Source organism: Nyctibius grandis, chromosome 3 (genome assembly GCF_013368605.1).
Source record: "Nyctibius grandis isolate bNycGra1 chromosome 3, bNycGra1.pri, whole genome shotgun sequence".
Taxonomy (NCBI): Eukaryota; Metazoa; Chordata; class Aves; order Nyctibiiformes; family Nyctibiidae; genus Nyctibius; species Nyctibius grandis.
This window is the reverse complement of record NC_090660.1, coordinates 81,500,649-81,510,530: the sequence shown is the minus strand read 5'-3', so window position 1 is coordinate 81,510,530 and position 9,882 is coordinate 81,500,649. Positions and strand designations below refer to the sequence as shown.

General features: G+C 43.8%; 1 protein-coding gene across 1 annotated transcript; it reads right to left on the bottom strand.

The window, feature by feature from the left end:
- Nucleotides 1–3,784: 3,784 nt before the first annotated feature.
- On the bottom strand, nt 3,785–9,171 carry LOC137661097 (fatty acid-binding protein 5). Its single transcript, XM_068396454.1, has 4 exons — nt 9,029–9,171; nt 5,881–6,053; nt 4,805–4,909; nt 3,785–4,676 (listed from the first exon to the last, which is right to left on the bottom strand). Exons 1-4 carry the CDS (start codon nt 9,102–9,104, stop codon nt 4,626–4,628), a joined length of 405 nt encoding a protein of 134 aa, XP_068252555.1. The 5' UTR covers nt 9,105–9,171; the 3' UTR covers nt 3,785–4,625.
- Nucleotides 9,172–9,882: the final 711 nt, after the last annotated feature.

Genomic DNA, 9,882 nt, shown 5'->3' with positions numbered 1-9,882 from the left:
ACTCACTGATTTCAAGCAGGAATTTCGTAGGGAACCAGATGCTATGCATGTGGGAGCAAATGTCCAGTCCTAGCTATGTAGTATGCGTGGTCCTCAGAGTGGGATATTTGTCTTCTGGTGTTTAATTTCAGAGTGTACAACTGTGATAAATGGCAAATGTGTTATTTATTTTAAAGTCTCAACAATAATATTTGGGATTCAGTAGATTTTTTCAGGACGTTATCTGAAACTAATTCTAGATTGCATTTATTGCTGAAATTTTACATATCTTCTGAAACTATAATGGACTTCACCTGTAAATATCTCCAGAATATAATTAAGACCATCTGGTAGAGGGAATTGATTTTGGAAACATTTTTGCTGGAAAGGAAGCCAAATTCACTCTTCAGAGTGAGGTCTCAAATAGTGTTTCCTTTTCCTCTGAAATAATAGTATGAAGTAAAACCATTCTGGGAAGTGTCAACAAAATCTTAATTTGATGTACAAGGGCTGAAAAGCCAAAGCTAGAACATGGGACAAAAATGTGTTTACACTGTTGCTGGATTGTCTCCAAAACCTATGAAAATGGTGCTAAATCCTCCCAGGGCTGAACAATGGGACTGAAATGAGGCATCAAAGAATAATTAATGTATGTTAACTTGCTCCCACCCACTATCACACTGTGTGGGATTTTTTTCCCTACAAGCATAAATAATCAAGATAGTGCGAAGGGTATCTAATCTATTCATTGTGTTAGCCCATACTCAGGGAGGGAAGACATCACCAACAAAGGTTTGATTGGAGCTGGCCTGCATTACTGCTTCTGTTTTTGTGAAACAATTTCAGGTAGAATACAAGCCCTTTATAAGGCAGTTCCTTCATATAAATTAGTTTGATGCATGAATTTTTGTGTAAAATCTGCGGGTATCTGGGCTGGGGACTGACCCTCTGACAACTAGGTCAGGCACAAACTGATGCCTTGGGCTGGGCTGAAACGGGGCTCCTGGGCCCATGGGCAGGCGTCAGGGAAGCCCCGTGGTCAAGTCCATAAAGGACTGTTAGTGCCCTTGGGGCCCTGAAAAAGACTTACAGGGCACTTATTTTCAGGATCTGACTTTAATAAGAATTACTTTGAATGGCCAGCTTTATGAATAACAGAATATATTGGACATAATATTATATAGAAGTAGATAAGATTGTTTATTTTCTATACTCGCCAGTATCAACAATACTAGATTTTTAGGTTATAACCTGAAAAAAATAGAGTGCCTATTCAATGACTTATTTTCTTTTTGGATGTCTGAGTCTCACAGTTAATATTGCCCAAGTAGCCATCAGCAGAGCAAAACTATCTTCCTGCACTTGACCTCCATACTTGAAGAAATAATCATTGCCTTTTTTTAGGACAGCTGACAGCTAACAGTGGGACCATAACCTCAGAAAACTGAGATATTTCCCATCATTGACTTTGTTTTTTTAAAAAACTTTGATCTGCAGTACATGCGTGAGGTAGGGAGGGGAGAGGAAGAGGAAAGGCCAGTATTAATTGAAGAGAGCGCAGGCACAGTAGGATAACAAATTTGAAATAAATCATACAACCAAATCATAACAGGAAAATCTTTGATAATCTGAGCGTTGTATAGAGCCAGTATGTTCTCCCCAAAGCACAGTGCTGTTTCATTGGTGTTCCTGGAAAGCTCAGGCAAGGAATTTCCCTAATGTGATAGAATATGAGATCTAAATTGCTGAACAACTTAGTTGTCTCCTCCTTTATCCCCATTCACCACGAAAGAGAACACCCCCAAAACCCACCCAAAAAAACAAATAAACAAACAAAACCCCAAAATCCCCTTCTATGGAAACAGCAGAACTACAACAATTTGAGAAGAAAGTGAGATATAAATATATAAATTGGACACTGCTCATGACTTCAAATGAACATGTGTTGGAATGGATATGGAAACTGCTTCTCTTTGAGCAAGTTTTACTTGCAGCTTAAGTTTGCTGAAGATGCTTCTTTTAGCCCTCAAAATATTTGCACAAACATGCACTAAAATGTCACAACAAAACTTGTCTCCTTATTTCATAGTACTGTGATATAGTGAACTACAGAGAGTTCTTCAAATCTCAGGACAATTAGTTATTTTACACTGATGAGAACATTGTGTTTACACACTTCATGAAGAGTAAAACTTTCAGCTTGTGTAATAATGAATAGAAGGAATTTGGAAATGAATTATATTTTCAAGTCTTGGGCATTATAAATCTTGGCTTGCAGTATTATAAAACAATTGTCGTTCTAAGTATATGGTCTAATCTAACACAAACAGATTGTTTATATGGTAGTTCCTGGTCACAGTACATATACATTGAAGTTACCAGCAACATAGGCTGAAGATAATGTCAAAATAAAGCAAATAAATATGTGAGCCTAAGTAGTTCTGAAGAATTAGCTCCAAAGAATTCCAGTTTCCTGTTGGCCTGTGTCTCACCATCGGTCAACTTTTGTATTTAAGATAACTCCTTATGCGTGCCAAGATCGCTTATAATTTTTTTCTTCCATTTAATGTCAAACAAAGTGCCACTTCCATGTGCAATCTTTTCATCATCAAGGCACTTTAATGGTCTGTCTCCCTCATCAGGCCACCTATTTTCATGACATTTGTGGAAGAATAATTATCTTTGGGACCTCTAGCCTCTACTTCACATGTGGCTGAAATCAGAGAGCACACACACAAACACAGAGTTTATAAGCCTTTCCAAAGGAAATCGCTCTAAAAAGGTACTCTTCTGCCTTTTGTTTTACAAGAAGTGATCTCATCGTAATAAAAATGGATGTCCTATAAAAGACACTGGAAGCTTTTTCCATTCAAATGAAAGGTAAACAATTAACACTACCCAGTATCAGAAGAGTAAACAAGCAGCAGTAAGTGATAGACCAGTGACCCCAAAGAAGGTATAATGTCCCACTTAAAGCAGTACAGTTATTTCTTTTGGAAGGGAGGCAGGATTTTCACATCATGCCATGGATTGCTGCCCATTCTCCTGCTACTATTTAGTGTATTTCTGATCGGAAAATTACCAGGTTCCTCATCAGATCAGTTTGTTTCCTGTTTCTATGGGGAGATTCCCTCCCCTAATAACAAAGAAAATCTGTTTCTAATATCCCATATAAGAAGACTGCATAGATTTTTCAGGGTTCACGTTATAGTCAGGAAAAATACTAAATGAAAATTATATGAAGATTGGCCAACTCAAAAAGGAGACATTAGGAGACCAGGAAAAATATTTACTTTTATACAGATCATGGAAAAAAAAAATTTTGCAAGAAATATTCTCCAGCTATAAATTCTTTCAGATGACATAGGTAAAGGGGATGATTCATAGATACTCAGGAAATTATGAAAAGGATAAATGGTCCAAGATGATGGGAAAAGTAATTTTCCATGTTTGGTAGGATGAACATAAAGAACAGAGTTTTCTGCTGTTAGAGTAAGCTCAGTAATATGATACATGCACTGAGCAGCTGAAATATCAGTAGGGTTGAAGTAGCAATGGATTCTACGATGACTGATGCTGCAAACTTGAAGTGTGCAAATGCATGATCTCCCATGCTTCTGAATATGGTAGAAATCTCCACATCACCAGTCACCAAACAGTTTCACTTTTAGGACATGTTTGTCTGGTGTGACAGAAATTCACCTACACCTTTTTAACTTTGTCTGATCTGACACCTCTTTGGAAAAATAGTAGCATTGTAGGCTCTGTTTCCCAACAAGTCTAAAATTAATACTCAAGACACTGATATTTCTGATTATTTATTATGGCACTTTAAAGCATATAAACTCCATTGCTAGGTGTTTCAAGCCAGCTTAAAAAAAAAATAAAATGAGGCTTTAAGTTTTAGGCAGTATTTCAGTAGGTTTCAGTTAAGAATTTTTAGAATGTTACTAGACAGGAAATAAGAATTTTGCTAGGAAAACAAAGAGTCTTCTCAAAATAAGGCTTCCTTTCAGTAAAGCATGTATGTGTTTGCTTAAGTTTATCATGTCCATTGGCTCACCAGTATATATTTTTTCAGATAAGAAATTTGTGGGTTCAAAACATAAAAAAACCAAACAAACCCCTGAAAATACATTCCTCTACTTAAACACCAACAAAGATTCTCTCTTATTTATACCCACCCAATTCTATTTACTTTGTAACGTGCAAGTTAGAAACAACTCTAAAGCCTGAACTCTGAATGTTTTTTTCTATTTGAGATTTTACTACCTTAGCAATTAAGGATGCTGGTCAAAACTCAGCTCGCTATTAACTGTTCATTGCCATATATTGCATTATCTTGAACTGAAGGCAGTTTGTAGTAGAGCCTAAAACCAAACCAAGTTTTTATAAAACCTCACTTTAAAATTCCACTATAGTAACAACATTTCCACTTCATATATTTGACAATTTTATTTAATAGCCTCATAAGTTCAGAATAGTTACATAATAGTTACATCACGGCTTTTAAAAAGGATTGCACTCAGCTACTCAGTCCATTGAAATACTAGAAAACAGGGAAAAGGAAAATATGGAGTGTAAAGGAGCTCTGTCCACTGAACTGAGTTGTTTGTAGCAAGTTCCTACTGAACATGAAGATGTCCTCACGCTTTCTGGTAGACTCTAACACACTTGACACCATTCATGTCACATTCCTAGAAGATAAAGAGATGGATTTATTAATATGCCTCAGTACAGACCATAAGGAAAAAGGTCTTTTAGAATTACTTTTCAGGCTACTGGCCTGCAGCACTCAGGGATCAGAAAGTGGGACTGAACTCACCACCACCAATTGTCCATCCACTAGTTTCCGTGTTATTATGGTCTTCTTGCCATCCCATTCCTGCTCCTGGATCAATGACCCATCATCTTTTAGGCTGACAAGAGTCTGAAAGAAGAACCTGAACATCAATATTTTACCTATGACATTCGATGGAGGCTGAGGCTTTCCAACACCTTATTTCAATGGAAAAATTCCAACCCCAGCTCACTCAATAGTAATTTTGCCATTGACATCTACAAAGCCAGGATATTATCTTAAATGTTTTATTGATCCTCTTCTCACAGTAGCTCACTGCTTCACTCACTGCTCTGACACATTTCTGCATCAGGCAGACCTTTGACAGCATGCACAATTTCAATTAACAAGAGCAGACGATGTTCTGTTTTCACCTCTTTGTACATGGGCTTTGAGCTTTTGTGTAACGTTTATCTGATCTTGCAATAATAGATGAATTGCCAACGTGTGGCTGGAGCGGGGGCAGTGGTACACAGAGAGGACTCACACAAGGAAATGAGAGAGACATATTTGAGGGCTTCTTTGTGTTTAACCTCCTTTTGGATGAATATTCTCCCTACTCGGTGCAGGGAGAAGCTCTTTGCCTTCGAAAACTGGAGACTAGGGACTGTGATTCACATGTATGCCTTGGGTGCCTGTTATCCCACTGCACACTAAGCCAGGCTCTCTTGTTATGCAAATACGAGGCTGAGCGGAAAGGTTAAACCTAGGGCTGAATTGCCTCTGATTAAACATCAATGGGATTTTTTCCACAGGCTTCAAATGAAGTGGCATTTGGCTTTAACATGGATTTAGAGGTCTGATAGTTTTACTAACACAATGCTTCTGCTACGAATTGAAAACAACAAAATACATGAGACATTATTAGTTTCAGCATTTTCCTTCTTTGGAAATTGCTTAATCCAGGAAAAAAGAATTTATTCAATGAGGCTTACAATGACAGCTGTTCATCAAATAAAGCAATGTTAGTCTGGATGTCAAAACTGTTTTTTAAATAGCATCTCCATCTGTAAAACACCCAAAGAATTATGTTTTTTCAGTAGAAATTCTAGTACACTGACCTGGGTTTTCCTGCCATCTAATGTATTTTCCTCAAATTTCTCACCAAGCTTGAAGGAGAACTGTGAAGATTTGAAGGTGCTTTCTGTTTTTACGGTGATTGTGTCCCCATCCTTAATAATGTACACATCTGGTTTGGCCATGCTTCCCATTTTTCTCATGGCCATACCCACACCTGCAAGGCGAGAGGCACAGAGTGTCACAAAGTCAGTTAAACCTCAAGGCTTAAGGCCACACAAGAATTCCAATACCTAATTCCCATTTAATTAGGCACTTAAGTACACTTGAGAATGAAAGCTCAAGAGCCACAAAGAAAGAGGATGTTTTAAATTATCCACTGATGAGGAAGGAAAAAAGCTTATTTGCGGGGTTATTCTTTAGCTTCCTTAGGGAGCTAAAGTTAAATGTATTTTGCCCTCTAGAGGACTCACAGGTGTCCCAAAACTCAGCACTGAATTTTTACAAGCAGAAATAAACTATAAACAGGAAAACAAACACAAAAGCTTAAACTAATATAAAATTATTCCCTTCAAGTTCTGAACACTTTAAAAATTCTACACATGATTTTAATTGACAGATTAATCCATCTGCAAATTTATTTCAACTTACTCAAAAAAAACACTCTTACACCACTCTGTGCATGACTGCAAACATGCAACTTTTCATATAAGTTCATCTCCTACATCCTCTATCCAAAGTATGGACTTGTGAATTAGAAAACCACCGTCATGCAAAATAGTGCTCACAGGGAACTTATACACACACGCAAAAAAAAAGGTCCGTGAGAGAAGTGAGCTTTGAGAATGACTGAAAATTCACCATCTGGAGACAGCAGCCCTCAAAACTCTTCAGAAAAAAAAAGATTCACCTTGCCTCAGCCCCTGTGTGCACTGTTCGAGTGGTTTGCTTGGGTCTTTTTGATCCGAATGATGAAGGTACGAATAAGAGGGTAGTCAGACAACAAACATGAATCCAACAAACTGGAAAGCGCATCTCTGAACCAAGAACTGATAAGCAACCAAATGGAGCAGAAAGTGCCACGAAGTCAGTGAGTGTCTGGGCTCTGCAGCTGGGGTAGTTAGAAAATGCTGTCACATAACAGCACAGCACTCCCCTGGAGTGTACAGGATACTTGGGTGAGGGCTGAATCCACAAAGCAAAGACTACAGTTTCCTTGGGAGGTGGAAATAACAAAGCACATCCCAGCCACTGCTTCTCCAGACTCAACTGAGATTCCAGGACTGAGCCTTAAGCTTGAGACTGCCCAGCAAAAACCGGTCCTCCTCAGTCCAGCTTTTCTCACCAGAATTGGAAATTATGGTCACAGTGACTCCCCACCCACCCTTTTGCTGTCGTCCTGTCCAGAGTAATCAGGGAGTTATCTGATCAGCTATGCCTTGGGATCCAACTAAACAGAGATGAGCCACGTATGTTATCCATATGGCAAGCAGTGAAATTCAAACTTCTTTATCCTTGAATGTTGTTTATGCAGACTGAGCAGAATCTGCAGAATCTCATTTATGGTGCATCAGTAGGATCAAAGGCAGGGAGTTTCCTAAGTAGTCAGCAAGGGTGAGATCCAATAAAGGACTGGCTCCTAAACTGTGAATTGGAGTGAATTTAATTGCCTAAAATGTAATTGTAAAAAGGAAAAGTGACTGGTTTAAGATTTCGATCTAAAACCAAACAAACAACACTCAGTTGCTGCCTACACATGGGAGGTGCTCTGCAGTTGCAGCACTTAATTTCTACTTTGAAGTTGCAACTTGGCACATGCCTAGCCCTGCCTGTTAGACATAAGCACCGCAGCATCCTAATCCATGGCTGAACTGAGCTGGGTTTAAAATTCTTGAATTTCCTCCAAAGTCTCCCAAAGGGCTCAGTCCAGAAGGCTTTCTCACATCACAGCTATCCCATATTGACAGGCCTCTCACAAAATACAATCACAGCCATCGCCGCCTGCAGAGTGTAAATGCAGTGGTGCCTTTTGTATTTTACATGAAGAGCACAAGACCTAAATTCCTTCCCCTCCTCCCTCCAAAGACATTCAAGGCCACATCTTCTGCCTCCTGAGAAAATATCCTAGCTTTCAGCAGTGAATAAATTGCACAAAATAGTAGCTCCTGGGCTATACAGACACTGCAAGGTGCCTGTCACCTGTTGGCCAGGATGCTCACAGGGACGCGGTAAATCTGAACTCGCGGAGGAAGCTGCTGATGTTAGATCTGCTCTTAATTCGGTAACTTTGTGTTACAAAATGTAGGGCAACCTGGAAGCGGGGATAACAAGCCAGGACTGTCCCCTGAGAGACGGGTGCTACCCGCAGGAGAATACAAACAGCCTCGGGCAGCACAGTCAGCTGCCGGTTACCCAGAGGCCGTTGATCCAGTTTGGCTTTCTCAGGAGCAGACACCCAAGGTGACTCCACGGGAAAGCAGCCCGGGCTCGGCAGGGCTGTGTGTGGCCACCCCGGGCGCTGTGGGCCCGGCCCGGCCCTGGCAGCGGCGCTACCGCGCGGCCTCCGCCACCCGCCTCCCCCTCCCGCCTACCCCTCCCCGGCCAGTGCAGCGCGGAGCCCGCTCCCCTGCCCCGGTCCCACCGCCCCGGGCTGCCCGGCTCCCTGCCCCGGGCCGGTACCCGGAGCGGGAGGAGCAAACTGGCCTAATGGCAGCCGGGCTGCTGGCACCGGCTGATGATCCCGGGTGCTGCCGGCGGGGCAGCAGGGAAGGCGCAGCACGGGGCGGCGGGGAAGTGCCTGCAGGTACCGGCGCCTGCCTCCCAGCAATTACGGTGCAAAAAGGGCCGCCGACATCTTTAGGACGCGGAGCCGGTGGCGGCAGCTATGCCGGGAGGAAGGGTCAGCTCCGGCCGGCCCTCCCTTCCCGGCGCCGGGAGGGCGCGGAGCCCCCGGTGCCGCATCCCGCAGCATCGCGACATTATCCCCCCGGCCGCCACACTCCCGCCGCCCACTGCCGTGCCGGCCCCTGCCCTCGGGCCCAGCTCTGGGACCGCGCACCGGCCGCGGGACCGCGCCCGCCGCGGACCTTGGACAGAGCCTCGCCGGCGGCGGCAGGTTCCCGGGGCGACTGCGTCCGGGGCGGCATCCCTCCCTCCCTCCCTCCCGGAGGCGGAGAGCCATCGGCTCCTTACCCAGCTCCTTCATATAGTCCTCGAAGCCCTCGCTGGAGGTGAGGCACCATTTGCCTAAAAACGCATCGATGGCCATGGCGGCGCTGGGGCGGGAGCTGGCGGTGTCCCTGGGGAAGCGCGGAGGCAGGAGGACAGGCTGCAACGGAGCCGCGGCCGCCTTTATAGCGGGGCCGGCGACATGTGCTGCCGGGGAGAGCCAATGGGGCGCCCGCCGCGCCCCGGCCCCTTCCCCGCAGAGCCCCCGCCCGGCGAGTCCCGCCCGCGGCGGCGGCAAGAGCGGGCACGCCGCGCCGCTGCCCGCCCTCCTCCCGCACACGCACACACACAAACACACACACCCGCACCCCCCGTCTGCTCCCCGGGAGGGCACGCTGCGCCCAGAAACGGAGGGACACTGCCGGAGCCATCCCGCCAAGGGATGTCACGACCTTAACGCTCCTTGGGACACAAACACCCCCCAGCATCTACCGCAGAGAAAGAGTCCAGTGCGCTGTGCTCTGGCACCCCTGGGGTCCAAAACCAGTCTCCAGGATTTTGGCTCCAGGAAGGTTTTATAAATCCGGGGCACTGAATCCTAAATTACGCCATTTATTATATATCGTGCTTTTTATGGATAATTCAGGAACAAACACGCATAGGGCATCATAAGGCACAGAGACAGAGCAATAAGGAGTCAGCATCCCAAAGCAGTTTATTGGGTTTGATTGCAGGCCTTCCCAGCATCCCGCCGAGTCCCGCTGGTATATCCCATATTACTGAACTACAACAATCCATCTCTTGCTGCGACCTGGGAGTGACCTGTTACGTACACACGGTGACCAGGTAGCAAACAAGATCAATCAAAATACAGAAGT

Coding starts and splice junctions, on each gene's coding strand:
- LOC137661097 (XM_068396454.1), bottom strand. CDS start 9,104: ATGGCCATCGATGCGTTTTTAGGCAAATGGTGCCTCACCTCCAGCGAG. Junction 6,054..9,028: donor GGACTATATGAAGGAGCTGG/GTAAGGAGCCGA, acceptor CTCGCCTTGCAG/GTGTGGGTATGGCCATGAGA. Junction 4,677..4,804: donor TGGATGGACAATTGGTGGTG/GTGAGTTCAGTC, acceptor TTTATCTTCTAG/GAATGTGACATGAATGGTGT.